Here is a 25496-nt window from a genome sequence, read left to right as displayed (position 1 = left end):
CCTTCCCCGCATGTCTGACCTTACCCCACAATTCAAGATCAACACAGACCACATTCATATCAACAAACTTCACTTTGAAAACATCTTCGACACTTCAATTGTTCTTAAATCCTTATTACACGCAGTCAATATTTTCATTATGGCAGTCAAAGATTCTGGCGCCTCTTTGGCGACAAACCTGGTGTCTCGAACGACCGCCACCAAGCTACATTCTATTCTTCTTCTCCCAGGCGATGGGGTCGGACCCGAGATAGCTGAAGAGGCTCTCAAAGTACTATCGACTATCACAAAGACATCTGGTGTTCAATTCAGAATCCGCAAAGCAATAACTGGTGGCTGCAGTATAGATGCACATGGCACTCCTTTGACAGACGATGTTTTACAGCTTGCCAAAGACAGTGATGCAATTCTCTTTGGTGCTGTTGGAGGACCAAAGTGGTGAGTACAACACCATGCTTTGAGATGAGTTGTGCGATACTGAATTTGATAGGGGAGCTGGCGCTATTAGGCCAGAAGCAGGTCTTCTTACTCTCCGAAAGGAACTTTCTCTATTCGCCAATCTCCGTCCTTGCAATCTCCCCTCAGCATCACTCACCAACCTCTCACCTCTTCGTCCAGAAATCATAGCCGGAACGGATTTCGTTATTGTCCGTGAGAACTGTGGAGGTGCTTATTTCGGCACGAAAGTCGAAGAAGCTGATTTCGCGAGTGATCCATGGGCGTACTCTAGATCTGAGATTGAGCGAGTAGCTCGAGTTGCAGCTAAGCTTGCTTATGCAATGGGAAAGGAAAATCCAAATTTGAGCTCTGATGGAAACGGTGGACCGACTCAAGTTATCAGTTGTGACAAAGCGAACGTGCTGGCTAGTTCCAGACTCTGGAGAAAGGTTGTGACGGAAGTCTACCAGGAAGAGTTTCCAGATATCAAAATCAGCCATCAACTTGCTGATAGCGCGGCTATGCTAATGATGAAAGCGCCGACGAGTTTTAACGGAGTTGTGGTTATGGACAACACTTTCGGAGACATCCTCAGCGATGTTGCGAGTGTAGTTCCTGGTAGTTTGGGACTATTACCAAGTGCCAGCTTGAGTGGGTGGCTGGGAGAAGACGAAGAGGGCAAGTTGAGGGGTCTGTATGAGCCCGTTCACGGAAGTGCCCCAGACATTGCGGGTAAAGGGATTGTGAACCCAGCTGCGATGATACTCTCGGTTGCCATGATGCTGAAGTACTCATTTGGCATGACCAAGGAGGCGAAAGACATCGAAAAAGCGGTAGCAAAAGTACTCGACTCTAAGGATGCTGGAGGACTGGAAATCCGCACCGGGTAAGTAATCCTTCTCTTTCGGCTTTCGGCGCGGCCTTTCACTAATTGGCTCTTCAGCGATCTCGGAGGAAAGGCAAGCACAAACCAAATAGGAGACGCAATATGTGAAGTACTCTTAGATAACAACAAGTAGAGATAATCAAATATATACATGGCTCTTTTTTCACTTCGATAGATAATGTTTTCTTGTAGAAAAAAAGTGATTGAGATGCAGTAAAATTCAATGGACAAGGGTTGTGAGGATCCCTGCGTCATCCTGCATCCTTGAGGCTCAGCTGTCAGACATCCTCCGCGTCTGACGTTGTCCATATATTATCTATCATCACTTCGATTTTGCAATATGCTCACAAGTTTGCAAAGTTGAGAACCATGGGCTCAAACGCTTCGAAAAGCCGGACCAAAAAGAATGCAACCAACCTGGAGAAGCCACGAGAGATTTGGTGATGGTTCCAGAAGGCAGCAGCTTATCTGACGCTTTACTCATTCTCTTGAAACAGTCCAAAGGGCATGAGTTGATGATGTGGTTAGCAACTCGGATTATCGTATCACGGGATATAAATAGATGGATGGAAGACATCGAAAACATCATCAAACGCGATGTGAGTTTGGGCTCTATGATACGGACTTTCCTGGACATCATCGTGCAAATGAGCGGCGATAAAGACGAGGACTATCGGTATTCTGCCATTATGAATGCTTTACAGCGCCGGATCGCATTATGGATATACAGGAGCCTAAACCAATCAAATAACGAGATCAGACTGCTTAGAATTCATCCAGTCTCACAACAGCCCTCGAATGTCAAGGACACCAAGGTTGTCTCATGTTCTCTGGAAGTTCGGTCACTCGACGATGCCAGCCTCGAGTTTGACGCCCTTTCCTATGTATGGGGAGACGCAATGCAAGCTATGCCAATATTCATTGACAACAAAGTCCTCCTGGTATCACGAAACCTGTACGAGGCATTGGAATCTTTCAGGGATAACGGGAAGATACCTGGCCTGCTATGGGTCGATGCAATTTGCATCAATCAGCAGGATAGCTTGGAGCGAAATCATCAGGTGACACTCATGGCTAGACTGTATCGTCAAGCGGAGAAAGTACATATCTGGATGGGTCCCGAGATGAAGTACACCGCGGCTTTGTTCGACAAGCTGGAAGATTGCGGCGGAGATGTGCTGCGGCCAGGTTGGAGCATAATGAATGCAATTCATCTCACAGACGTCGAGAGCGGCAGCCTTCACGGCTTATTGCATCTGCTAGCCAGCCCGTGGTGGTCAAGACTTTGGGTTGTCCAAGAGGCTGAGCTGGCTCAAAATCCTCGTGTGCATTGCGGCAGCCAAGAATTCGAATTTCGTCGTCTGGCTGAAGTGCTGGTGAATCTGGCCACTATGATTTCCAACGAGCTGGATGAAAAGTCGCCAGTTTATCAAGCAATTACCAAGTCTAAACTTTCACAGATACAGCAACTGTTCTTCTTCTTGGATTATTCTCGCGACAATGCAATCAACCCAGCGAAGCTGCTGGCCAACACAGCTCATTGTGAATCCACCGTGCCCCATGATCGTATTTACGCTTTGCTCGGTTTACTTCCCAATACCTTGGACATTACTCCGAGATACGAACATAGCATCGAACACGTCTTCGAGGAGGCAGCTTTCAAGATTTCAAAACTGGCAGGCAATCTCGAACTTCTACAAATCACAGCTCTGGTTGACAACAGAAAGTTGAAACTACCATCTTGGGTCCCAGAATTCGGCAATACAATTGATGGACTGCATTTTTATGCAGCAAGTCCATGCTTTAAGGCAGACTTAAGAGCCACCTGCCTCATCATCCAAGATCATCCCCGTGAGCTGAAAGTTCGAGGCATGATTTTCGACCATATTCTGGGTTTTACGAGACCTCTCAATCATGGCCTGCCTGATCCAAGCCTTATGGATGATATTCGTAAAAATCTGAAATCTTGCCACGACTTTGTTCAAGCTACACTTCCTTCAGGTACCATAAACGATCTCGACTTTTGCCGAACCATCACGACGGAGAGATTGATAGGCTCTGGGTCCGGTACCCAGCGGTGGGCCGAAAACGAACGATATGTCGGCATAGCCGCACAATGGACACATTTCTTGACGGACGATCAATATGTCCTGGAAGAAAGCGTGAAGACTCTCTTCAAACACTCCGTCTGGGCTATGCATGCTGAATCCAGGCTTTTCGTCACAACAGGCAATCGTATTGGACTTGCCGATAGAGCACCAATGGAAGAGGGGGATGTATTAGCTATCTTGGCCGGATCTGACGATCCTGCTATTCTGCGTCCTGCTCCGGAGCGAGGCATTGGAGCTTTCACGTTTGTGCAGAACTGCTACTGTCATGGTATGTACTTCGCAAGTCTAGCCTCCTCGTTTCAAGCCATACTAAACTGCTCTAGGTGTAATGGATGGTGAGGCTGTTGTCGAGGCATTCAAAAATCAGAGTGGTTCGGACCCTGTTTTCGGCGAAAAGATGCATGAGGCCGCGCTTGCAAACAAAAGCATGCACACAAGGTACAAGTTCCGAGATGCCCAACCGAAAGACTTTCAGGTCAAGTTACGGGAAGCTATTGATCCCTTGTTTGAAGAGATAGTACTTGTCTAATTTGAAATACTCATATTCTTTCACTTCAAGGCTGAATCAGCGTCTTTGACTCCTCATGCCCCTTGGGTTGTATAGTCCCTATAACAACTTATCATTCCGAATGCGGACACATACACCTTCCTTGTTTGCTCTTTCAGCTGCAGTGTTCCCCGAGCTTGAGACCATTCGAATACCTTAGCTTCCTTTATAAACTTCAGACAATTTCATTCTTCGATCAGCAAAAGGGTATCTAGCAATGGCATCTCCGGCGCCGGGTATGGCGGCGAAGCAATCCGGGGACAAACAGGAGAGAGCGGCAGAGAGAGCATTTGTCCTTGGCTCTGTGTTACATTATGTTACGGAGCAGGCAACGACGTAAAATCTCTTGTTTTTAATCCAGGATTCCAGAAGGCTTATTTCATTACACAGTGATGTTGATTCGTGAGCAGGCCAACGGCAAAGAATATTTCAGGATGATGGAGCCACCAAGTCCTCTTTAATAAGAGCCTTATTTTGAAGACGAACCCCTTGCAGAACTTGGGGTCTCGTTAGGCGAAATGGGAAGCGAAGCAAACGGAGAAGTCCTCAAAATTGGAACATGATTGATCGTACTATTCGGTGATTTCTGTAACTAGCTTATGTATGATCTCTTTGGAGTGCAATCGATCCTTTCTTGACACTAGTCTATCGACGTCTTTTCACAAGTTCTCTCTCAAAATCTGAGTGTGACTTTTTAGAAACCCCATCAACATTACCTTGGGCCAGGTAGGTGAAGATGAAAGCTCCTCATGCGACGTCTGATGTAGAGTTTGCACCCGGTACTTCCGTGCCACGAGTTTTATCTCTGATTTCATACCATCTCTTCCCTATGACGCTATCTGGAGTGAATCCCGTCATTGAGGAAGAGCCCGTCCAAGTCAAGGCTTCCTCGGGCTTCATGCTAACGAATGCTTGGTTACGACTAATCTGTGCTGCCTTCCAGATTTGGTCCATGCCAATCTTGTCAGCCTTTAGTCTCAACTCATAGAAGTTATAAGCCAGTTGATCAAGTCGAATCCAGGAGAATCCTTCATAACCATCAATGTATTTGCGACTTGTGATAGGATAGTCGGCTTCGAAAGCAAGGATGTGCATATCATCGTAGGGCGCAGAAGCTTCATCAGGTCGGAGAAATTCAATACACTTGGCATCAATCATGAGGAAAGTGTTGGTGAGAATACCAGACTCAGGAATCTGATCGGTGAATGGTGACCAATCCCAGGGTAGAAGGCCGTGAGCGTTCTGGTATTCTTGAGGGTCGCGTAAGAGATCTTGAAAAGCGCCGCGCAGGATAGTGCCGTGGTCCTGAGCAGCGCCTCCGGTGGATGCAGAAGTATCGGGTGCGTAGAAGTGAAGTAAATCCCATCTCCTAGCTATGAGATCCTGTGTCCCATTGTACCTGTATTGTTTAAGACTTTAGCATATATTCTACTCAAATTCTTTGTTTCCTGGGGATCGATAAACAAACAAGCTCTCCGATCCCGAGATCCTAGATAGTAGACGTTTGATTTTCAAGGCCACCTGGCTGGGATTAAATTACTGACCTGCATGCATCTTCCAAAACTGCCCCCAAGGTCTCCATGGCGTCTTCCAGCCATTCTGGATCTGAATCTTTCCAAGCCGCATCCCATAGGCAAACGAAGCCCCAGCGCCCTTTGCCCTCTCGATATAATTGTTGGATCCATTCCAGAGCATTAGGAAATGCTATGTCAGCAGCATCCTGTACCTTCTCGTCAGCTGCATGTTTCTCGCGGCGATGGAATTCGTAGCTGCCAATGCTGAATGCCTTATTCTCATCAGAAGCCAGAGGAATATTTCGACCCTCGTAGAATTCTATTTGCGCTTCTTCACTTGTCGTAAGTAGCGCATTAAAAACTGGTGTATTCTCTTCGTATGTAATGGGGGTCCAGAATCGGGAGAGTAATAGTACTGCCTCTTTTGTTGTGAGTTGGTCTTGATGGGAAAGTGCTTTCTCGATAAGTTGTGAGCGCGAGAGGCTTGTTGCTTCACTGATATTTAAATCTTCCATATTTTTATCAGGGAGATCGAAGTACAGCCGTCGCTCGTGATCTGTCAATGTAGGCGGAGAAGAGAGACTCTTCTCCTTGAGCTATAGATAGCGAGGGAATCAGCAATTGCCAAATCAGAAATGTACGCCGCACAGGAAAAGGCATGTCGAGTAAACTATGAAATAATCAAAATAGAAGAGAAGTCGCTGTCTCGGAACCTACCAGTGGCCATGCAGTAATGAGGTCTTCAGCTGTAGAGACTTTGCGCAATACTCGCATGGTAGTAGCGATTAAGGGATCGATTGAATTTATCGTGACCGGGGAGGACGCCATCACGACAGTCGAGACTATGGGTCACGCAGGGCGACGCTGAAAACCGGACTGCAGCGGCCGAAAGTTGAAACTTCTGTGTTATGTTTGCTAGCAATCTGAGTGTGGTTGAGATCTAGTGTCCTGCTCTCCGTCGAGTTAGACCAAAGAATTGCTGGTCCGGGTGTTTGCTGGGAGAAAGTCTTTACCAACATTATTTGGCGGAACACTCAGTACCCCGTCATGTGATGCCAATATTCACTTCCAAGATTCTGCTGCGGTAATTATGCATGATGATGCTTGAGTGTGGCACATGGTGAGCGCTCTTGAGCTTCAAGGAAGTTTGGCTCGGGTCATCATGGTTGATGGCGTCTAGAAGGATTGAGATCAAGTTCTAGACGATACTGTATCTTGCTACAATTTTCTCAAGAACGTCTTGAAACTTGAGAGATGGAGAACAGCAATTGAACTAATGAATGAGACTAATCAGAGGGCGTGCAGCTGATGCTCGAGAGCGAGATCATGTTAATAATGCGTGGGGTGAGGACGACACCCGCCTTTCTTCTCAAAAGTGAGCGTTCCTCTCCAGTGGAGACACGACAACCTTCGGAACCCCAGCGATTACATGAGAATTTCGGGGAGCTCGATAGGCTTTTCTAGCGAGTGATGCCCTGCACTACGAAGGGGGTGAAGCCCTCCATAGTACCTAACCCCTGTAATCCCTGGACTTTTGAGACAAACCTCCGTATAGGCAAAATGATAACCACGTCAAAGATTGCTTTCCCAGCAAAGACTTCATTCATAGGCTCATTGATAAGAGCATCAAGAATAGAATAAACACGAATTGTTTGCATCGAAAAACACTACGTCACAAAGTAATCTTCAAGCTGCCGCCAGGAACTTAAAACACTGATTTACATCCAACGCTGTCATGACAAAGCGTTACTGCTCAATTCTATAAGAACAATTCAATTTGGCACACTGTCTTGCTGGATAGAGGAATTGGTAGCTCCGGACCCACGCTGCCACACTCGCCACGGGCCGTATGTTCCGGACAAATAGAGTAGCGAGCTCGCTTGGATGCATCTTCGGCTATCACCACCCTGCCAAATCTTAGTGAGGCTGTGATTGGCGTCGATGCACTTTTACCCTTGGTGCAACTATCCCAAGTAATCATTTCTCGATCAAAAGCATCACCACTGCCACAGCTTGGTTCCACGACTTTATACTGGTAAAGCCTCAATATATTATCAAGTCTCTACTCGTTTTGCGCAGAACATACACACCTCACCCATCTCTTGTAAATAACGTTGACAGGAGTAGCTCGGCTTTGTTGACCTTCGCTTATTCACTGCCCAGCTTGCACACCGCTGCAAGTACAGGTGCGGGAACGGAGTCGCTGCTGAAAACAAGAATTTGAAAGACTGAAGGATGCGTGATATATATATATATGTATCGTATCCTCTTCTAGATTTACCCAGTATCTCAAGTGGAACCGGAATGATGGCAAAGTGGCGTGATGTTGCTAGTGTCTCTCAAGTGGCACCACTGACTTGGAATCTAGAAATTAAGACAAGGAGAGATTGCGTTCGCCACATTTCGTATCATTACGTTTTCTATAACTCAGTCACAAAATCAACGTCTGACTTCGGTTGATCAAGAGCTAACGACAACAGAAGCTCATAATGACAAAAAACAATAGTTTGACAGCTGGCAGCACGTGCTCACGAATCCAGCCCTCCCACTATCATTCAAAGTGTGTGAGGGAATACCCCATAAAACGCATCTATTCCTCTGTACTCTATTATACTCTTATGATAATTGTGATGATATCATTTGCAGACATCTGTTCATGCTCCGTGTCCACTTCGTTTATTCTGAGGAGCTACTCGCGAGTTACAGCAACGATTTTATATCACACCATTGATATCCCCACGTCCTGGTACCACAAGATAACAATCACAAGAACAACTTTTGCCGCGGCATTTAATCAAACTTCTATGACCGGTATTAGGGACACATCCTCCATTCAATCCGTGATTCACGCTGGTCGAGTTGAGAAACTCTCGTCCTTCGCTCGGGTCGTATTCCAGAACAATATTTATATTTCTGTATATGCTTTCGCGGAATTCGTATCACGCTATTCACTATTGCCACACATTCCAAAAAGCTCAAGGAAAGCGTCAGAATAATGACGTTTAAGTACCCCTCATTTCATATTCAAGTGACTTAACAGTAAAACATTAAAGTTCCGCGGGGCGAACACATGGATCGTTGATAAACTGTCCATTAGTCAATTTTCAACGCCATGTTCACTCATGAGACACGAGCAGGATTGCATCTAAGGATGTTAAGAGCTGCAAGACGGGACGAAGTAAGATGTACAGGATCAGTATGAGGCTTGAACGACAGCACTTCAGTGTGGCAATGACAGGGAATATGACAATGGGAGCCGAGAAATAGAAACTCTATGACGAAATTTTGACTATCTACGAGTCCACATAACGTCCTGGCCATGAAGATTTTATAGAATTCAGCCTCATGTTCTGAACATTTCTCTGCTATTTGCTATCAAAAGGCTTCCTAATGACTCGCCAGGGTTCATTTGATTATGGTGTATGAATTTCCTTATCATACCACAAGTAGACCATCATATATATGCATGTGCCCCTGACAAAATATCTCTATCCCTGATTCCAAGGCATCAAGTCCTCCCTCTGTTCTAAAAGAACTATTCACTACTCAATTCCTACCACCCGCGACAGAATCGTCTTCTTCACTCTCTAGAAGTTCACTTCAGCTCAAGTTCGCAATGCTCACACAGAATTCTCAGCGGGAAAGTATAAATGACTCCCAAACTCGCAGCGATAACTCTTGTCCAAAATGCATCGTCCCCATCAAAGCAGTTAAGTACTAAGCAGCTGTCGTTTTGAGCAGAGAAGGGTGTCTATCTTGCCCCAGAGACTGATAAATATGCTTTCCACGATGCAGAGCCCGATTTCAAGGTTGAATCTTGACACATAGAAGCAATGAGCTTCCTCTATCAAGCGGAGTAAGGTGGTACAAAAAAGCCAGTTATATGACAACAAGATGGCAGTCGACAACGGAAGACACTTGACCCTGTCAGTATGTGCCGCTGACTCACTTCAATATGCTAGAAGTCGGAAAGACGAATTTGCTTTGTTACTCCTCATCTTAACACATTAAGTACTAAAGCCTGTAACAGACACCAACCTCATCAAAGTGTCACCCACGCCCACTAACCTCAAAGTTCATCGCGAACATTCATTTGTTAATCATTGCGGTTTGAAGACGCTAATGATCCCTGCCCAGATTCCAGCGAGGTCTTTATATCGTCAGCTCTCGTAAGCTGTCTTGAGTCGAGCCTTGCATCATTTCTCCATTCAATATTCTTCGTCACGCCATTTTACACTACCGAGTACATACCTTGAACACAAAACGTGTCATTTAGGGACAAGGAGGAGTAGGGTATATAAGTCACACCTCTTGATTGCAGAGTCGACGTGAAGTATTAAATAAAGCAAAAAGCCAGCCGTTACAGTTGGAAAAAAGCCGTAGAGTTACATTGACATGTTATGATGGCATGGCGCTCCCTTGGCTTAGATAGACATGTTGAGTCGGTATCAGGAGCTAGAGAGAGGAACATTCTCGGGCTGCAGTCTTGATAGATCTCTCAACCGGAGGGCTGAGTCCTAGGGCGAGAGGTAAGACATCGATGGCAGCACCCAAGAACTCGATAACGCCAACTAGAAGGACAACAACCCTGAACCGTTCAACAATATCTACTTCCCTCCCAGAACCTGCAAGAAATGCCTTGAACTTACCATTCGCTCCTTTCATGTACCCTGAAAAGACCATTCATTTCCTAATAAAATGTAAATTTCCCGGAAATATTAAGTTCTCCACACCTGGATAGTTCGTCGCAGACTCAAGGACTCTCGTCCTTACAAGTACCCAATGAGAGGAGGTTTACATATATGGCTGCCTTCCCCTTTACTAAGGGCCTGTCTTTTTCCTTCCAACTTCCAAATTCAATATTCCAGTCACTCTTACCTCGTACCCAGCCTAAGTCTCTGTAGACAATTCATCTAGTCTATTCTATTCACAACTTATTCATCACAGTAGAGTGAAAACTTGACCATACTTCCCTCCCGCTGCACCACAGCTGCACTTTACGTCATCTCTCCCATCCGTCCACCTCCTAGATATATAAATACCACACATACCTATATACTCTTCCCAGCTTTAAGAGAACGGATGGATGGATATCTTGAAACTCTTGAAACAGTCCCAGAGAGGCAAAGTATGGTATTCATTCCACGGCTCTTACTCAATATCTAGCCTGTGTATGAGGAGAAACCACACACACTCGAGCAAGGATAGCATATACGCATAACCACACAAAAAAAATAAGAAAAATACTATTATCCAAATTCAGATAGTAAGTCAGCGAATGGTATTAGCAAGCCATTGAATTGAAATGACAACAGTTTCAGGCATGACAACAAACAAAATAGCAGGCCATTTTTTTGGTATCAGAACATTCTTCTATCCTCAACAGCCCCTTCTGTACCGGGAATCCCCCCTTTCCATTTCCTATCCTCTAACCTAACCTAGTCCTCAGTTCTGGTGAGATCCAAATCCAGCTCACACTGACGCACCGCTTGCGGGCGCGCAACACAAAGACAGACAAGCCTGCTGTACGTGAACAGCAGGACAAAGCCTTTTTCCAGTTTTGAAATTTCTAGCTCTGGAGATAGTGGAGCGGGCTGATATAGGTAGGTACTTCTCGCCTCATCTCACCTCACCTCACTTTACCACTGTCACGTTTATTGATTGATCTTGTATGTGAATGTGTATGTGTATATGTATGTACGCGACTTGAATACTCGATTCAAGATGTGCTGATATCATGATTGGTTCAGCACCGGATTTATTTAACTTTGTAACTTTATAAGTCACAATATCCACGAGATACACCTTTAATTTCAGACGTCAGACAGACAAAGTTATTCAAATTACCCCCCCTCCCCCTTTCTCTCTCTAATATTACATTTTTGTGATACCTGCCTGCCTGCCTGCCTGCCTAACTAATCGAAGACCAGAGCTGCAGCTGCAGCTGCAGCTGCCTACACTCAATCCATCCATCCCGTATGCGTATCCCCAAATATCCTTAAATGCAAGAACGAATAATGAAGACAAAGAAAGACAAACCACCAACGCCGCGCGCGCCCTGCGCAAGGATGTGTATCTACTGAATGCCAAAAAGAAAAAGAAAAAAATTGGGAGGAAACGACGAGGTGAAACAAAGCCTAAATATGAAGAGCGCGAATCTCCACCCAAACCCAACCAAACACAAGATGGTCTGTATTTCCCCCTGGTTCCTTCCACCCATCCTAAATCGTTTTGATTTTGGCCTCAGCCGCTGGCCCACTGAAAATTCGTCCCCCAATTCAGACCTTGAACGCAAGGTACCATCCTCCCAACTCAACCACGCCTCATCATCCACCTTACTCATCCACATGCACACCTCCCAAAACCCCAAACTGTCCACCAATCCCCCCATAAACAATTTTCTTCCCCCTCACAGCCGAATTATCCACCCAAGTGGCCTCAACCACATCCTCGGCCGTTCCCTGCCCAGTCTGATAATTGCTGCTGAATCCCCATGTATAAGCCTTCCCGTCCTTGTCGACAGCCAAGCAGGTATCAGGACCAGTGGCGACGTAGACAGCCTCGATGTCGGGGACGACGTTGGGCTTGATCAGGTATCTGGGCTTGCCGTGCTCGTCCAAGAAGAGATGTTCCTGGTTGAGATCCTCCATCTCGACACCAGCTTGATCACCATCGATACGACCCCAGACGAGGACTTGGCCGGTGGAAGTGCAAGCTAGAGTGTGGTGAGCTCCGCCGGCGATTTGCTTGATATCGAAATCAGATAGAGACTTGACGACGGTGGGTGTAGCGATGGCATTCTCGACGGTCTCTTCGTCCTTTGGTACGCCCGTCTGGCCGAATGAGTTCAATCCCCATGAGTAGACAGCTCCCTTGTTATCGACGGCGAAACTGTGATAGTCACCACAGCCAATATGAACGATCTTCTTGCGCTGAAGGCCAAACTCTCGTGGGATGAGAGCGCCAATAGCGGTACGTGAAACGACGCGACGAGCGAGTTGACTCTGCTCGCCAGCGCCCCAGGTGAAAACCTTGCCCTTGGTGTTAAGAGCGAGAACGTGGTTTGTGCCGACGGCAATGTTTGTGATGTCTTTGAGTTCGGGGATGAGGATGGGTGTGGATTGGGTGTGGACGCCGCTGCGGAAACCAATGATACCATCGTTTCCCTAGCACACTTAGCAGATGATCATAAGAGCACTCAGGGGAGACTTACTCGGAACGTACCCCAGCCGTAGACCAAGCCAGTGTTGGTAAGAGCGAATGTAGTAGAATCTCCAGCATGAACAGACGCAAAGAGAGTACCTTCAGGGAAGTGAGAAGGATCAATTTGTCTTGGTTCAGCCTCAGATGGGTTCAAACCAGAATCATCATCATCAGAATCAGAATCCGAATCGTCTTCTTTTCCTGCCTCGGGCAGATCAACCATCTTACCCTCATTAGGAGTGGCACGACCTAGAGCACCTTGATCATTGACACCCCAAGTCAAGATCTTATTATCGCGTGTGAGAGCAACGCTGTGCATGCCACCAACAGCAATGCACACGACACCAACATCCTTTGCAGAGAGGAGAGGGTTGAGACGAGGACGAGTAACATCAATGACCTTCTTGCCATCTGCTCCCTTTCTCGCGCCGAGTCCAAGTTCACCTGAACCGCCTTCACCAAAGACAAAGACATCCAGGACTTGTGTAGGGACTTTGTTGATGGTGGGGAGTGCCTTGACTGGCTTGGGAGGGGCGACCTTCTTTGGTTTGGGAGCGGCTTTAACCTTGGGGGCGGGTTTCTAGCTCGAATCAGCAATTATGCTCGCAGAAGTGGAATTTGAACTTACCGCATCTTCATCATCGGTTTGTTCAGCTTTCTTGCTTTCAGTCTTCTTTGGAGCAGTCTTAGCCTTTGGGGCGGCCTTCTGTAGATCGATCAGTAAAAAGTCTACGACGCGCAAAAGTGAACTCACAGTGACCTTCTTCGCAGCAGCCTTTGGAGCGGCCTTGGCAACCTTTGCCTTCTTCGGAGCAGGTTCTACTTCACTCTCCTCACTCTCCTCAGCTTCAGATTGTCTCTTCTTAGCTGCAACCTTCTCGGGAGCAGCAGCTTTCGCCGTCTTCTTCGCGGGGACCTTGGACGCGGCTTTGGCAGCTGGAGCTTTCTTTGTAGCAGTCTTTGCAGCTTTAGGTTCGACGGTTGGAGTAGCTTTCGACTTCTTGGCATTGGGTACGGATGCGTCGTCCTCGATCTCGGAAGCCTTTCTCTTTGTTGCCTTGATCGTGGTAGTTGTTTTGGTGACCGTGGTCGAAACAACAGAAGCACTGCCCTTGCTTGGAGCTCGAGTAGCTTTGGTATTAGCAGACTTGGGCGCAACCTTCGTCTTTGGAGCTGCCTTTGCAGCGGCGGCGGTGGTTGTGGCCTTCTTTGGAGGCATAGTGATTGATCTCGCGCGTGGCGGATGGATGGAATGGGTTTGTTGAAGCCTGAAAACAGGTAGTCAACGGGCAGATTGGTGTTTTATTGACACAAGATGTTGCTGGGAATCCAATGTATGGAACTGAACGTTTCGATGCACAATACAGATCGAAGTATTGAGGAATTTTTGGTGTTGTGTCGAGATGTTGATGCGGAAAGGAAGAAGAGGAGGAGAAAGAGATCAGATCAGAGCTCAAATAATTTGTGTCGCGATCGCGTCGACTTACAATCCCTGCATCCCTGTCCACAATAGCAGCAGGGGTCGAGCAGCTAACCGAGTCCGGATCGCCGTGCACGTGCTATCTAGCACTGGGCCCGTAGAAGAGCCGCAAGTACGGGGAATTGTGGGTTTTGATTGGAGGAGGGGCACACGGCTTTGTTCAACCCCTGGCTAGAGAGACAATGTGTGGTTGAAGAGGCGAGATGAAAGCAGAACATTGTCCAACGTCACACTAACAGCAGTATAACACGAGAGCTTTAGTCACCAAGAATAACACTCAATCCGAACTATTCAGATGAGTACCTTGCCGTATGAATCACAGTTCACCCTCAAGAACTCGTAAGACACCTGTCATAAAGATACGTAAGTGCGTTTATCAAGCAAACGTTAAGTAGAAATAGACCAGGAGGCGAGCAAAGGATTTCTGAGTTTGGTCTAGATAAAGCGTCACATAGTATCATCATGTACATCAACCATACAATCATCTACCTCATCTTCATCGCTAGATTTCTATCTTTCCAAGACTCTGTCAGATCCCTCAATCCTCTCTCTTCCTCCAACTCTGCTCAGCTACCTCCACCTCTACTCTCTCTGTCTTCCTCTTTCCACTAGCACAAGCACCCCCTTCCAAACTCCACTTCTCCAACTCCCCTCTTCCATGCAAACCACTAACCCACATCGGCCACTCCATCAACTTCCTCCAGTCCACATCCCTTTCAATACCACCCTCAATTCCACTCCCACTCCCAAAGCCCTGGACCTCTCCCCTTCCCAACTCATTCCAAATCCCTGGGATCCAAGTACTCATCCTAATCCCATAAAATGACACCGTATACTGTCTGCGCTCTCTACAAGAGATAGGACGCATAACAAGGTGTAGGGCAGTTAGGTAGGCGAGAAGGATTTGGTTCGTGCGGATGGAAGGGTCGAGGAGTTCGGTTAAAGAGGCGGAGGGGAGAGAGGAGAGGAATGTGTCGAGGGAGATGTAAGCGTCGTAGCCTGTATTCAACTCGTCAGAAAGGTTCGCCGTCACCCTCTACACCAATCCCGTCAAGTAACATAACCGAAAATCAACTCTTCGAAATGGATCTTGGAGATTCAGAACGGACTTACAAGCCACAGCACCAACCCTCAACATCTCAAACGCCCCCCTCAACACCCCATACAACCCCCTCTGATACCCCTCCCCCTCACACAACCCCTCCAACCCCCCCAAAGCCCCCACCGCACCATCGACAAACCCGCCCTCAAACCCCGGCGCACCCCTCAACCTCCCCTTCATACCCGCCCTCCTCGTCCCCTCATCATCACACGCCAACAAACTCCTCACTCTCTGCTCCCTCACCCATTTGGTCGTACTATTCACACTCCTAGTCAGGATAATCGATGCTGATAAGCCATCGTCCATGTACCAGCTCTGCATGAGGAGAGCATAGCATGTTGCTATTGCGGCGTCGCCGTCGGTGCTGGATGGTAGGAGCCGGGAGAGGGCGGTGTTGAGCCCGGAGATGGCGAGGAGGCGGTGGGATTGGGCGGTGCTGGTTAGGTGGGAGGGGGTGAGGCGTTCGAGGTGGGAGGCGGAGAGGGCGAGCATGGCGTGCATGAGGTATTCGCACTGGATGGGATGATTAGCCTTATTCTTGCCTATGTCATTCCAATAGACAGGAGAATTTCGGCAGGGAAAGATTACATCTGCACTGAGAAGAGAGTGGATAACGATAGGAACGACAAAGTAGAAACGATGATGAGAAGTCAAAACATTGAGTGGAAGTAGAAATATGTGCGGAAAGCTCCAAAGAGAACAAGCAATATTCGTCGAATGAATGAAAGCTCCCTCAATACATATAAAAGTAGAGGAACAACCCCAACTCCTCACCCCCAACAAAACAAAACAAACACAAAAAGAACTAACCTGATGCCCAATAGGCAACACATACTCCAACCACACATTATCCGCCCTAACCGGCAGATGCGGCCACGCAGCCACCAGGAAGTGATGAAACAGCCTCATATCCGTCATACTAAACACATTCGCTACCTGCAGTGCCGAGAACGGCTGCAGCAGTGGCGTGCTGCGTGTTACTATCGAGGCTGAGTCTGGGAGGTATCGACATCGGAGGGAGAGACGGCTGCAGTTTTGGCAGGTGGGGCGGGTTTCTTGACACTGTTTATGTTTATGAGAAAAGGGTTGGTGTGTGAGCTTGGAGTTGTTTGGAGGGCTGAGAGGAAGGAGGGGAGTATGTTTACGAGGAAAAGTAAACGCAGATGAGATGAGAGGAGAATAAAGTCCAGTACAGCAAAACACGGAACAGTACAGAACAGAATAGAACATACCTTTATCTTCCTCCTCTTACACTCATAACACCCCCTCCTCGATTTCTTATGTCCCTTTCTAGGCTGCCTATCTCTCTCGCGATGAAAACACCCCCCACCCACACCCACACCCACACTCAAACTCGCAGATGGATACCCAAATCCTGCGTCATTGAGCGGAAGGAGATCCAGTGCGTCGGGATATGCCATGTTGAACAGATGAGAGGCCTATTCTCTATTCTCGATGGATGTTGATATTCGATCTCGTGATGAGTAGGTTGGAGAGTTGAGGTCGGGGAAGCGAGGTGGCGACTGATGATCAGGAGAGCCTGGCCAGTGAAGCCCTGGAATTGGGAACTTGAAGAGCGGTTGGAAAGCGTGGGATGTAAGGGAAAGGCCCAAGAGGACATGGACACCTGTAGCTATCGAAGAAACTCCGGAGATATCGTTATTCAAATTGAAATCCGGGGGAAGTATGCCGTAGGCACACTTCTTAATCCCCCACTTCTGCCGATCTTTCTGGATCTCCCAGGGATAATCAATAATGTCTTCCTTTGTAATCAAAATTTAAATCTCAAGTAACAATCCGCCTTCAACAAACACCGAACTGACATCACAGAAAGGAAAATATTTCCTAACGGCGGGGGATATCTTTTCCGCTGGGCCACCAGCTGTCGTCAAGTCACAGACCCCGCCCCCGCCAAGCTCGGGTTCAACCCGACCAATCTAATCACCCCATTGGCGGCCCGGCAGGGTTTTGCCCCGATTTTTATGTCAAGCGAGATCTCGGCTCACTTTCCCTTTCGAGCCGTGTCTGACTTCCTTCATATCAACATTGATTCTGATGTCCTTTTTCCTACCGCCAAAGTGTCGGTCTTACTTTCTTACTTAAGTTCTCCCTCCGACTTTAAAAAGTCGACCATTTATGTAATGGGGGTGCGGTTTCGCTGAATGGAGAAACATCGCTTAGAATACATACCTAGGTAAACTAACCACGTTGTAATATCGATTAGTATTAGGGACATTTCTTTTCACCACCCTTCGTCAACCTTATCTTCACTTTCCATTACCCAGGTGGATGTACAGTATCCTTCTAGAGTATGACTCAACTTAACCCAAACCTACTCAGGCTAGTTCTACCCCAAGTTTAATAATAATAAACCAGCTCTTACAAAGACCATGCACCGCGGTACTTGCTCGGGTTCAAAGCGCTCGGTATCGACCCGATATGGCAGATCAAAACATTGTCCGTCACTACATGGTATGTTGTTTGCTGAGGTTAGGTGCCATTGTACCTTCCGAGCTGTGAAATACTTTCATTTGGCGTCAGTGTGCTTAGAAATAGATCAGTTGATGAGGTGTGATCTTTTCCTTGGTTAGTTGAATGAGGCGTGACATTCTCCCCTGCTGTATCTTGTTCTGGATTTTTTGATGAGGAGGGTGGATTGAAATATAAATATCCAGCTTGTGCCCCGATCGCTCGATCTGATTTCTTCTCTTCTATCACACGTTGAATTTTATAGAATTTCGAACTCTCGAATGAAATTACAACCAGAGACCCATCAAATGTTATTCTTGGTTTGATTGACCAATTCTTTCATTCGAAAAATTTACTTCACACCTGCCCTCTCATCAAGTCAACCAGTCCCTAATTGGGAATTCCAACAGCAAAATGTGCATCAAACCCCCTTCAGCACACAAATCCTGCAACGAGGTAGAGGCAAGACCAAAAAGATTTTATCGCCAACATTCTCTCGACCTCACTTCCAACCACAAGACACCAGCCTCAACCTCAACAGCAGGCAAGAAACCACTCAAGGCCCACCATAAAACTACGAGTATGGCTGTTTTGACGGCATCACGTCCATGTACTCCTCTCTCGATGTTCAACAAAGCAGTCCGTGTCTATATCTCGCATTTCAGTGAGAAAAAGATGAGGAAGGCATTGAAGGAAGCCACTTCACAAGGTACTTCAATCCCCTTGCCCCTCTCCCTCCCGCTCACACTCCCTCACCACCCTCACAACCATCACACTAACCCACCTCCTCCCCCTAGAAGAAACTCCCCCCTCACCCACCACCATCCAAACCCTCCAAACCCTCAACACACCCACCTCCTCTCCCCTCTCCCTCCCTCTCCCTCCCTCTCATAAAAGCCCTCCAAAAACTCCCACTGGAATATAGACCCAGCTACCTCAAAACCACAGCTTCGATCTATAGTGGAATGGGGAATAGCATTCACAACGCATCGAGTGTAGCGAGGAGGAAGGTGGATTTATATGGGTTGAGGGTTTGGAAAGGGGTGTGTGTTGTGCATTGTTTGGTGAGGGGTGCTGTGGAAAGGGGAGGAGGGGAGCAGAGTGCGATGGCAACGGGAGTTGATGAAGGTGTAAGGGAGGAGTTGGGGTGGTGGTTTGAGGTTCTAAGTCATGATTTGGGAAGGGAGGGGGGTGGGAGAGGTGAGTCCGCTTGTCTGATTCTCCATTTTCCCTTGAACTTCTGAGACATACAGACGGCGTGGTCTCTAGCATGGCGCAGAGGGAGATCAGAGCTAACATAATAGAAACAGGATACGGACCCCTCCTCAAATTCTACATCACATACTTAAAAGCCCTCCTCGCGTCACTCTCCACTGCTTCATCTATCCAATCAACACCAGCCCGAATCCAAGCCCAGATTCACAACCACCTCACCCTCTCGCTCGCGTCGCACACCCTCCGTGAAGTTCTTCTGAAGTCAATCACCTCCTGCCCAGCATCCACAAGAGGCGCCAAACTCGCGGTTCTCCGCCTCGTTATCCTCGATGCGCTGGCGCTTCCGACTGTCCATCAGAAATTGGTCGCAACGATGAGGGACGAGGGTGTAGGTGAAAGTGTTGTAATGGAGAGGGAGTGTGTGTTTGAGAGGAGAAGAGAGGAGGTTGTGGGGTTTGTGGAGAGGTGTGAGGAGTTGGAGTTGGGCTTGGATTTGGAAGACTGGGGAGACGGAAAACGGGGAGGGGACGAGGTGGTAAAGTTGGAGAGGGCAGTTGAGGTGATGAGGATCTGGGCCGAGATGCGAACTCGCGTTGGTCTTGGATCGTGCCTTAAGGGAGCAACGTATTAGTCATAAAATGTATCTAATGAGATGTATCAAGGCTTGAGTGGGCTGCACTTACTTCTCGAGCCATCACGATGTGAATTGATCCATCGTTCGGGGAGTGGAATATCAGCTTCCACCCGAATTTCTTGTCGTCTGGTTATGCCACAAAGGTTACGGTTCAACCTTGCCAGGCGCAGGGAAACGTGCCGTGAAAGTGCCCAAAGCTTTTCCAAAACCCAAGAATCGTTATCAATCAAACGTACGCCACTACTAATGAATACTAGAGCACCCCCAAGACACAAAACGGACAACTGGTCAAGATCTAGCACAGATGTCGACGTAAGGGGCGGCGACGGATAGAGCCAGAAGTATACGGGGAACATGTATGCCAGGTACATGAATAACATAAAAAGGCAGAGGTCGGCCCCATAGAGTGCAATGGTCACGCCAAGTGTCAATAACGGTGTTCGCCAACTCAGTCTGGATTTGGAGAAGAGACGAACAAGACCGGCAAGTCCTACTACTGGGTACAATACCACTCCCAGATCTGTCACACAGGAGTTGTCAAAGATCGAGGTGGGAGCCAAAAGACATCCAAAGTAGGAAACTATCTGCGCGTGTTTCGAGTGCTGGAATAGTCGAATGAGCTCATTTCTCCTGTGTGTTCGATGGGCTAATCTAGGCAGCAAGAAGAAGCCTAGTGCAAGGTCTGTCGGCGAACATCCGAGGAGCCAGCAATCGAATACCGAGTACATGAGGATGAAGGTACAAGTTGCCAATGCGCCAATAAAAACAGCCGCAAGTTCCGTTCCGTACAGGTACCATCGTCGAAAACAAATGCTAGTGAGAAGAATGCCAAGTCCAGTGCCTACGTGAAGAACTGTAGAGGGAGCAGCAAGACAGGAAACTTGCATCATTGGATACTGAAAATAGTGTTTCGACCTTGTGAGGAGGTCAAAGCCTGCGACCATGGGGTAGCTGTAGACTCCGATGATGTTGAGGTCGATGCCAGTAAAGTATCGATGACTCAATTTTCCAGCCTGGTAGGGTTCTGGTTTACGAAATAGTCTATCTAGGCAGCAGGCAGCAGTAGTAAAGAGCCATGATGCCCAGCTTCCAGGGCCATAGTAGCTGGATACTTTGTCGATCCCATACATCCCTATGTCTATTGTTGATATTGCTGCCCGATAGCGAAGACCCTTGCCTATGGCATAAAGGATGCTGATCGAATAAATGACGAGGGTGATCTCGACGATGTCCCAGCGAAGAAGGAGCTTCCCCACGAATCGGAAACAGATCATCTTCAAACTGTATTGGTGATTGCCCAGTTTCGAGCCGATTGAACCAGTAAAGCTATGTGACCAAGCTGATTGTGCTTCTTAGGCACAGCCTCGTCTTGCTGAGTGCAAAATACCGGGTGCTGTAGATTCAAAGTAGTTTCAAAAGCGATTATGAGAGGTATCGGTGTAGTAGCCCAGCAGACAGTGGCTGTAAAAGGGAGTTTGCTTTACCAGTCAGGCTGGAATCGTCAGGTGGAAGATGAGGTTTGAAGACTCAGGTGAGCGTGGCCGCTACATTGAGCCTGGCCAATCAACAATCAAGCCACAAAACCTTAGAACCTCTCTTGCGAAATATCAGCAATTAAAAAAGAAGTACTGAACTTATCCTTAAAATACCAATGCATCAAGTTTCAGAACATCAGAAATAGAGCAATCAGGGCTTTAGGTCTAGTACTCCTAATACCGTTCGAGGTCATTCTCACACCACGTCAGAACTGGCTGTTTGAAGACTGGACACTGGATAACTATCCCACGGTTCGAGGTTAGGGACGAGAACAGCAAACGTAAGCAACTATCTTCATCATCGTAAGCAAATTGGGCGGCAACCTGCACACTCAGCATGCACCGTCCCAACAAGCCGGATCCGGATACTTCCAGGTTGAGATCTGCAGACTGTGCAGAATCTCGTAACATTTCGTCATCAGTTAAGTATCAATACAGGGAGTACAAATTCTATGAAATTGCAATTGAGACGAAACGAAATTTAATATGAAAATACGAAAATATAAAAGAACAATTGATCAGAAATTTCTGGAGTTTTGCTATCAGGAGAGAGATTTCAGGGCGGAAGGAAGCAAAACAAACCCCACAGCGCAAGCTCGGCGCGCTAACCACTAGCGCCACTCCAAACTGAACGTTCCGGCTCAAGCGACTTCACCAACGACGACATCTCAGTCATAGCAGCTTGAAGCTCCTCCACCTGTAACCTCACCTCTCCTCCACACCTCACCAAGAGCACAACGGTCAACATGCCCCCTCTCCAACCCTCACGCGCCGTCCTGCGCGCCGCTCGCAACATCCACATCTCCTCCACCCGCACAACCGCCATCCGTAGCTTCACCAGCACACCCTCCCGCGCGGCAGACACCACGGTAGACCCCAACGCCGCAGCAGAACACGCAGAAGAGGAGGCACACGAAGAACACGCACATGAAGACCACTATGATCCACCTACTGGATGGCTGTTTGGTGTTAAGCCCGGAGAGAAAGCGGAGAAGGAGGGGTGGGAGAATGTTTGGATGTATGGGTTTTTTGGGAGTTTGGCAGCGGGAACGGTTGCTTATGCGTTTAAGCCGGATACTTCGTGAGTGCATATTTCTTTGTTGAGGTCTTGGGGTCTGGGATGCGGTGGGGGAACCGAGGAGTTGGGGATGGGGTGAAGGGGGACTGAGGACGAGTGATGTATGGATGGATGGGTGTAAAGAGATGGCAAAGGAGATGGATTTTAAGAGCGAAAATCGAGGATTAAGAAAGAGAGAGGGGAGCTGGATGGTGGATGATCGATGGATGGGAAGCCGAGTTTCGAGATGGGCAATTCTGGGATTGAGTCTTCGACAGACGCCTCAATTCAGGTCCAATTGATGGTCATAGAGCGAAGGAAATGCCCTGATGATCCGCGAACTACCACAAGCAGAGATTCAGCCATACCTCAAGCTCCGCAACCACTCAGCTCCCCACCAAGATCCATCCAGCCATCCATCCACCTGCCCTCCAGCCTATCTCTCAACTTCCATCCAACACCAACAATTCACCAACCATCCACAAAGTAGATAACGAGGCATTTCTGGCAGAATATAAGCTAATCACCATCTTTTGTAGGATACAAACCTGGGCCCTAGAAGAAGCACGTCGCCGGTTAGAAGTGGAGGGGATCCTCAAGGAGCCAGAAAGTAAATCATAAGACGATTCAACATGTCACCTATCGCATCCTACATTCATTCTCGACCCAGCACTGCAATCGAAATACCCAGCAGTATTAGAATTGATATCGGCTTTGAGTTGGGGAGATACATGTTAGTGGATGGATGGTTGATGGGTGACGGGTGATAGATGCTGCAGAGAGGATGGGATTGTACATATGCGTCATTGAAATCTGAATTTTGAAACCGGCTCTTCGCATGGCTGGGATGTGGGCAAGTGGTAGATGGGATGGCTGGCTTACGGGTCATGTCAGCTGGGAGAAGGGGTTTCCTAACGTACGTATAGAATGGATGCTTTAAGGCGAAATGTCAATTGTTGTTTTGTTTTTCCTGTCCTTTGCTTGACTCGTGGAGGAAATCTTTCGGTTTGAATCGTGCTGTGAAGTTGGTAGTGACGTGTGATGTGATGTATTTGCTTTGTGAGAAGGTCAAGTGAGCTAGCTATTCATCGAGTGGGTTATGAATATTTTTAGGCGTGAATCTGGCTGAGGAAAGGAATGGAATAAGTTGAGACGCAGCATGGATGAGAAGAATCGAGATGACATCCAACGACTTGCTTGATCCCAGTGTTTCCATACCAAAATTAAGAGGTGGGGGGCTCGCCCTTGCCAGGTTTCGATATGTATGGAAGGTTCAGAGGACAGGACTGCATCAAAAGGATCTTAGAACAGATCTCCAGCCAAGCAAATCAACGCTCGCCGCACCGCATTCTCATTTCATTTCAGCAAAAAGCCATATCAGATCTTATCTTATCTACCTCGCCAGGCTTTTCGTTTGTTTATTTTCTTTGAACGACCACCCCATCTATTTTGGTACAACATAACTCCACTCATGCTCCTCATCCCCATACTGCCTCGCCTCAATCCAGTCCTTCATCCTCAACGCAATCTCGCCCGCCTCCTGCTCCGGCCTCAACCCACATTCCACCAACTGTCCTTTCCAGCTAATATTCCGTACTGGACTCACAATCGCCGCCGTGCCCGCTCCAAACGCCTCGAGGAGTCTACCTTCCTTCGCTGCCTCAGCCAGTTCAGGCATTGTGTATTTCCGCTCACTGATCACCCACCCCTCAGGAGCAAGTTTCTCCCTCGCAAGACTCAGCACCGAATCTCTCGTCACACCCTCAAGAATCGTCCCATCTAGAGGAGCAGTAAGCAACTCCTTCTGTCCCGTCTCCTTGTTCTTAACCGCCACAAACATATTCATCGTCCCCACCTCAGTAACGTACTCCTCCTCACCAAACAGCCACAAATTCTGATGAAACCCCCTCTTCGCAGCCTCCAATTGCGGCACAATACACGGCGCATAGTTCGCTCCCAGCTTCTTATCACCCACACCCCCAGGCCACGCCCTAACCGCATAATCCGTCGCCTCTAAACTGACAGCCTTGAATCCTGTAGGGTAGTACGGCCCCACAGGGCTGGCAATCACATACAGGAGCGCACTCCCGGGTGGTCCAACGCCCAGTGTTCGCTGCGTGCCAATCATAGTCGGGCGCAAGTACAGCGAGTATCCTCTCGCGTCGGGGATGAATCGCTCTTCTAGCTGGGCGAACTTCGCGATGAGGTTGATCATTGCGGCGGAGTCGAAGGTCGGGAGGGCGATGCGCGCGGAGGATTTGTTCATGCGTGCCATGTTTTGCGTTGGACGGAAGAGTCGCACGCGTCCCTGGCTGTCTTTGTAGGCTTTCATGCCTTCGAAGCATTCGAATGCGTAGTGGAAGACGCAGGAGGCGGGGTCGAGGGAGAGGTTTTGGTAGGGTGTTATGCGTGGGGGGAGCCAGCCGTCCGAGGCGGTCCATTCGAGGGAGAGCATGTGGTCTGGAGGAGGGTTAGCATATTTATGTTGATGTAGGTTGAGATATGTAGAGAGAAGTTGGGGGTTGGGCAATGGGAGGAGGGTAACAGCGAGAGTGACAGGCATACCAGTGAACGTCCTTCCAAACACCAATTCATTTGACGGCAGCAACTCCTTCGGTGTCGTCGTCTTCGTAATAGTCAATTTCGACGCATCAATATCCTGCACCTTCACATCTGACGCCGCAGTCGCCTTGATACTATATAACCTCGATTGCTGACTTGCTGCAGCAGCTATCAGCCTCGAGGGTTGCTGGAACAGCGAAGCTCGCGGTCGTAATTGACGGAGCATTGTGAGCGATTGAATTGAGGGAGAGGAGAGAAGAGGTTGAATTCGTGTTCTCCAGCCCGCTTTATAGCTTGAGGAACTCAATTGCGGGGTGGGGAATTGTCTAAGGGTTGAGTCAGAGAGGCTTTGGTATGGTTGAAGTATGAATGTAAATATCTCGCCCTCCTAACATCGGAGCTGTGTCTTATTTCTGCCAAGCTTTCTGCCCGCTGATTGCCGATCCAATGCGTGCGCCTTTTTGGTCAGCTTTCACCTCCGCTCCACTCCACTACTCCGCTGAACAACGCTGCTGGAGTGGACTGTGAATAGTCTTGGCATGTACAGGGGGCAGTGAGTGAGTTGAGCTGACCAAAGCCAGAGCCTCGTCCGAAAGGCCACCACTGTGTTCCTTTCAACATCAGCAAGCTGACAAGGCTCGAGAACTTAATTGGCTTGAACTGCACCAATCCTTGCTGAGGAAATATATCTTCAATATCTAGACTCTTTCGACAATTCTGCTTCTTGCCCACTCCACGACAAC

General features: G+C 48.0%; 8 protein-coding genes across 8 annotated transcripts; 3 read left to right on the top strand and 5 right to left on the bottom strand.

The window, feature by feature from the left end:
- The first annotated feature begins 68 nt into the window (after positions 1–68).
- ONS95_011879 (uncharacterized protein) lies at positions 69–1490 on the top strand. Its single transcript, XM_058505478.1, has 3 exons — positions 69–438; positions 491–1324; positions 1382–1490. The coding sequence occupies exons 1-3, from the start codon at positions 140–142 to the stop codon at positions 1455–1457; spliced, it is 1209 nt and encodes a 402-aa protein (XP_058357999.1). The 5' UTR covers positions 69–139; the 3' UTR covers positions 1458–1490.
- A 143-nt stretch (positions 1491–1633) lies between these two features.
- On the top strand, positions 1634–4242 carry ONS95_011878 (uncharacterized protein). The gene is made up of 2 exons (XM_058505477.1): positions 1634–3703; positions 3759–4242. Exons 1-2 carry the CDS (start codon positions 1768–1770, stop codon positions 3962–3964), a joined length of 2142 nt encoding a protein of 713 aa, XP_058357998.1. The 5' UTR covers positions 1634–1767; the 3' UTR covers positions 3965–4242.
- Positions 4243–4537: 295 nt separating this feature from the next.
- ONS95_011877 (uncharacterized protein) lies at positions 4538–6826 on the bottom strand. Its single transcript, XM_058505476.1, has 4 exons — positions 6514–6826; positions 6214–6449; positions 5527–6092; positions 4538–5381 (listed from the first exon to the last, which is right to left on the bottom strand). Exons 2-4 carry the CDS (start codon positions 6322–6324, stop codon positions 4730–4732), a joined length of 1329 nt encoding a protein of 442 aa, XP_058357997.1. The 5' UTR covers positions 6325–6449; positions 6514–6826; the 3' UTR covers positions 4538–4729.
- A 4464-nt stretch (positions 6827–11290) lies between these two features.
- On the bottom strand, positions 11291–14124 carry ONS95_011876 (uncharacterized protein). Its single transcript, XM_058505475.1, has 4 exons — positions 13454–14124; positions 13328–13405; positions 12710–13279; positions 11291–12662 (listed from the first exon to the last, which is right to left on the bottom strand). Exons 1-4 carry the CDS (start codon positions 13916–13918, stop codon positions 11832–11834), a joined length of 1944 nt encoding a protein of 647 aa, XP_058357996.1. The 5' UTR covers positions 13919–14124; the 3' UTR covers positions 11291–11831.
- A 281-nt stretch (positions 14125–14405) lies between these two features.
- Positions 14406–17178, bottom strand: ONS95_011875 (uncharacterized protein). Its single transcript, XM_058505474.1, has 3 exons — positions 16514–17178; positions 15293–16343; positions 14406–15178 (listed from the first exon to the last, which is right to left on the bottom strand). The coding sequence occupies exons 1-3, from the start codon at positions 16700–16702 to the stop codon at positions 14718–14720; spliced, it is 1701 nt and encodes a 566-aa protein (XP_058357995.1). The 5' UTR covers positions 16703–17178; the 3' UTR covers positions 14406–14717.
- Positions 17179–18940: 1762 nt separating this feature from the next.
- Positions 18941–21609, bottom strand: ONS95_015060 (uncharacterized protein). Its single transcript, XM_058508745.1, has 2 exons — positions 19649–21609; positions 18941–19575 (listed from the first exon to the last, which is right to left on the bottom strand). The coding sequence occupies exons 1-2, from the start codon at positions 20871–20873 to the stop codon at positions 19286–19288; spliced, it is 1515 nt and encodes a 504-aa protein (XP_058357994.1). The 5' UTR covers positions 20874–21609; the 3' UTR covers positions 18941–19285.
- Positions 21610–21880: 271 nt separating this feature from the next.
- Positions 21881–22812, top strand: ONS95_011874 (uncharacterized protein; the record flags this gene model as incomplete). Its single annotated transcript, XM_058505473.1, has 2 exons — positions 21881–22215; positions 22731–22812. 2 exons carry the CDS (start codon positions 21881–21883, stop codon positions 22810–22812), a joined length of 417 nt encoding a protein of 138 aa, XP_058357993.1.
- Positions 22813–23393: 581 nt separating this feature from the next.
- On the bottom strand, positions 23394–25108 carry BAT1 (Mitochondrial branched-chain amino acid (BCAA) aminotransferase). Its single transcript, XM_058505472.1, has 2 exons — positions 24757–25108; positions 23394–24651 (listed from the first exon to the last, which is right to left on the bottom strand). The coding sequence occupies exons 1-2, from the start codon at positions 24977–24979 to the stop codon at positions 23636–23638; spliced, it is 1239 nt and encodes a 412-aa protein (XP_058357992.1). The 5' UTR covers positions 24980–25108; the 3' UTR covers positions 23394–23635.
- Between the last annotated feature and the right edge of the window lie 388 nt (positions 25109–25496).

The sequence above is a fragment of the Cadophora gregata genome (genome assembly GCF_030347475.1).
Source record: "Cadophora gregata isolate MNR1 chromosome Unknown scaffold_6, whole genome shotgun sequence".
Lineage (NCBI taxonomy): Eukaryota > Fungi > Ascomycota > Leotiomycetes > Helotiales > Ploettnerulaceae > Cadophora > Cadophora gregata.
The sequence above is the reverse complement of the archived record's forward strand: the minus strand, read 5'-3'. Positions and strand labels throughout refer to the sequence as shown.

Bases quoted from the DNA above. Each gene is read 5' to 3' on its own strand.
- ONS95_011879 (XM_058505478.1), top strand. From the start codon at position 140: ATGGCAGTCAAAGATTCTGGCGCCTCTTTGGCGACAAACCTGGTGTCT. The intron at 439-490 runs GTGAGTACAACA...TGAATTTGATAG, and splicing joins GCTGTTGGAGGACCAAAGTG to GGGAGCTGGCGCTATTAGGC. The intron at 1,325-1,381 runs GTAAGTAATCCT...TTGGCTCTTCAG, and splicing joins GGACTGGAAATCCGCACCGG to CGATCTCGGAGGAAAGGCAA.
- ONS95_011878 (XM_058505477.1), top strand. From the start codon at position 1,768: ATGGTTCCAGAAGGCAGCAGCTTATCTGACGCTTTACTCATTCTCTTG. The intron at 3,704-3,758 runs GTATGTACTTCG...AAACTGCTCTAG, and splicing joins GCAGAACTGCTACTGTCATG to GTGTAATGGATGGTGAGGCT.
- ONS95_011877 (XM_058505476.1), bottom strand. From the start codon at position 6,324: ATGGCGTCCTCCCCGGTCACGATAAATTCAATCGATCCCTTAATCGCT. The intron at 6,093-6,213 runs GTAGGTTCCGAG...CGCTATCTATAG, and splicing joins TCATTACTGCATGGCCACTG to CTCAAGGAGAAGAGTCTCTC. The intron at 5,382-5,526 runs GTCAGTAATTTA...TAAACAATACAG, and splicing joins GTTTTGGAAGATGCATGCAG to GTACAATGGGACACAGGATC.
- ONS95_011876 (XM_058505475.1), bottom strand. From the start codon at position 13,918: ATGCCTCCAAAGAAGGCCACAACCACCGCCGCCGCTGCAAAGGCAGCT. The intron at 13,406-13,453 runs GTGAGTTCACTT...ATCGATCTACAG, and splicing joins CTGCTGCGAAGAAGGTCACT to AAGGCCGCCCCAAAGGCTAA. The intron at 12,663-12,709 runs GTAAGTCTCCCC...TAAGTGTGCTAG, and splicing joins ACGGCTGGGGTACGTTCCGA to GGAAACGATGGTATCATTGG.
- ONS95_011875 (XM_058505474.1), bottom strand. From the start codon at position 16,702: ATGGCATATCCCGACGCACTGGATCTCCTTCCGCTCAATGACGCAGGA. The intron at 16,344-16,513 runs GTATGTTCTATT...AAACATAAACAG, and splicing joins GTAAGAGGAGGAAGATAAAG to TGTCAAGAAACCCGCCCCAC. The intron at 15,179-15,292 runs GTAAGTCCGTTC...AGTTGAATACAG, and splicing joins GAGGGTTGGTGCTGTGGCTT to GCTACGACGCTTACATCTCC.
- ONS95_015060 (XM_058508745.1), bottom strand. From the start codon at position 20,873: ATGATCTGTTTCCGATTCGTGGGGAAGCTCCTTCTTCGCTGGGACATC. The intron at 19,576-19,648 runs GTAAGTGCAGCC...TGCTCCCTTAAG, and splicing joins ACATCGTGATGGCTCGAGAA to GCACGATCCAAGACCAACGC.
- BAT1 (XM_058505472.1), bottom strand. From the start codon at position 24,979: ATGCTCCGTCAATTACGACCGCGAGCTTCGCTGTTCCAGCAACCCTCG. The intron at 24,652-24,756 runs GTATGCCTGTCA...ACCCTCCTCCAG, and splicing joins GTTTGGAAGGACGTTCACTG to ACCACATGCTCTCCCTCGAA.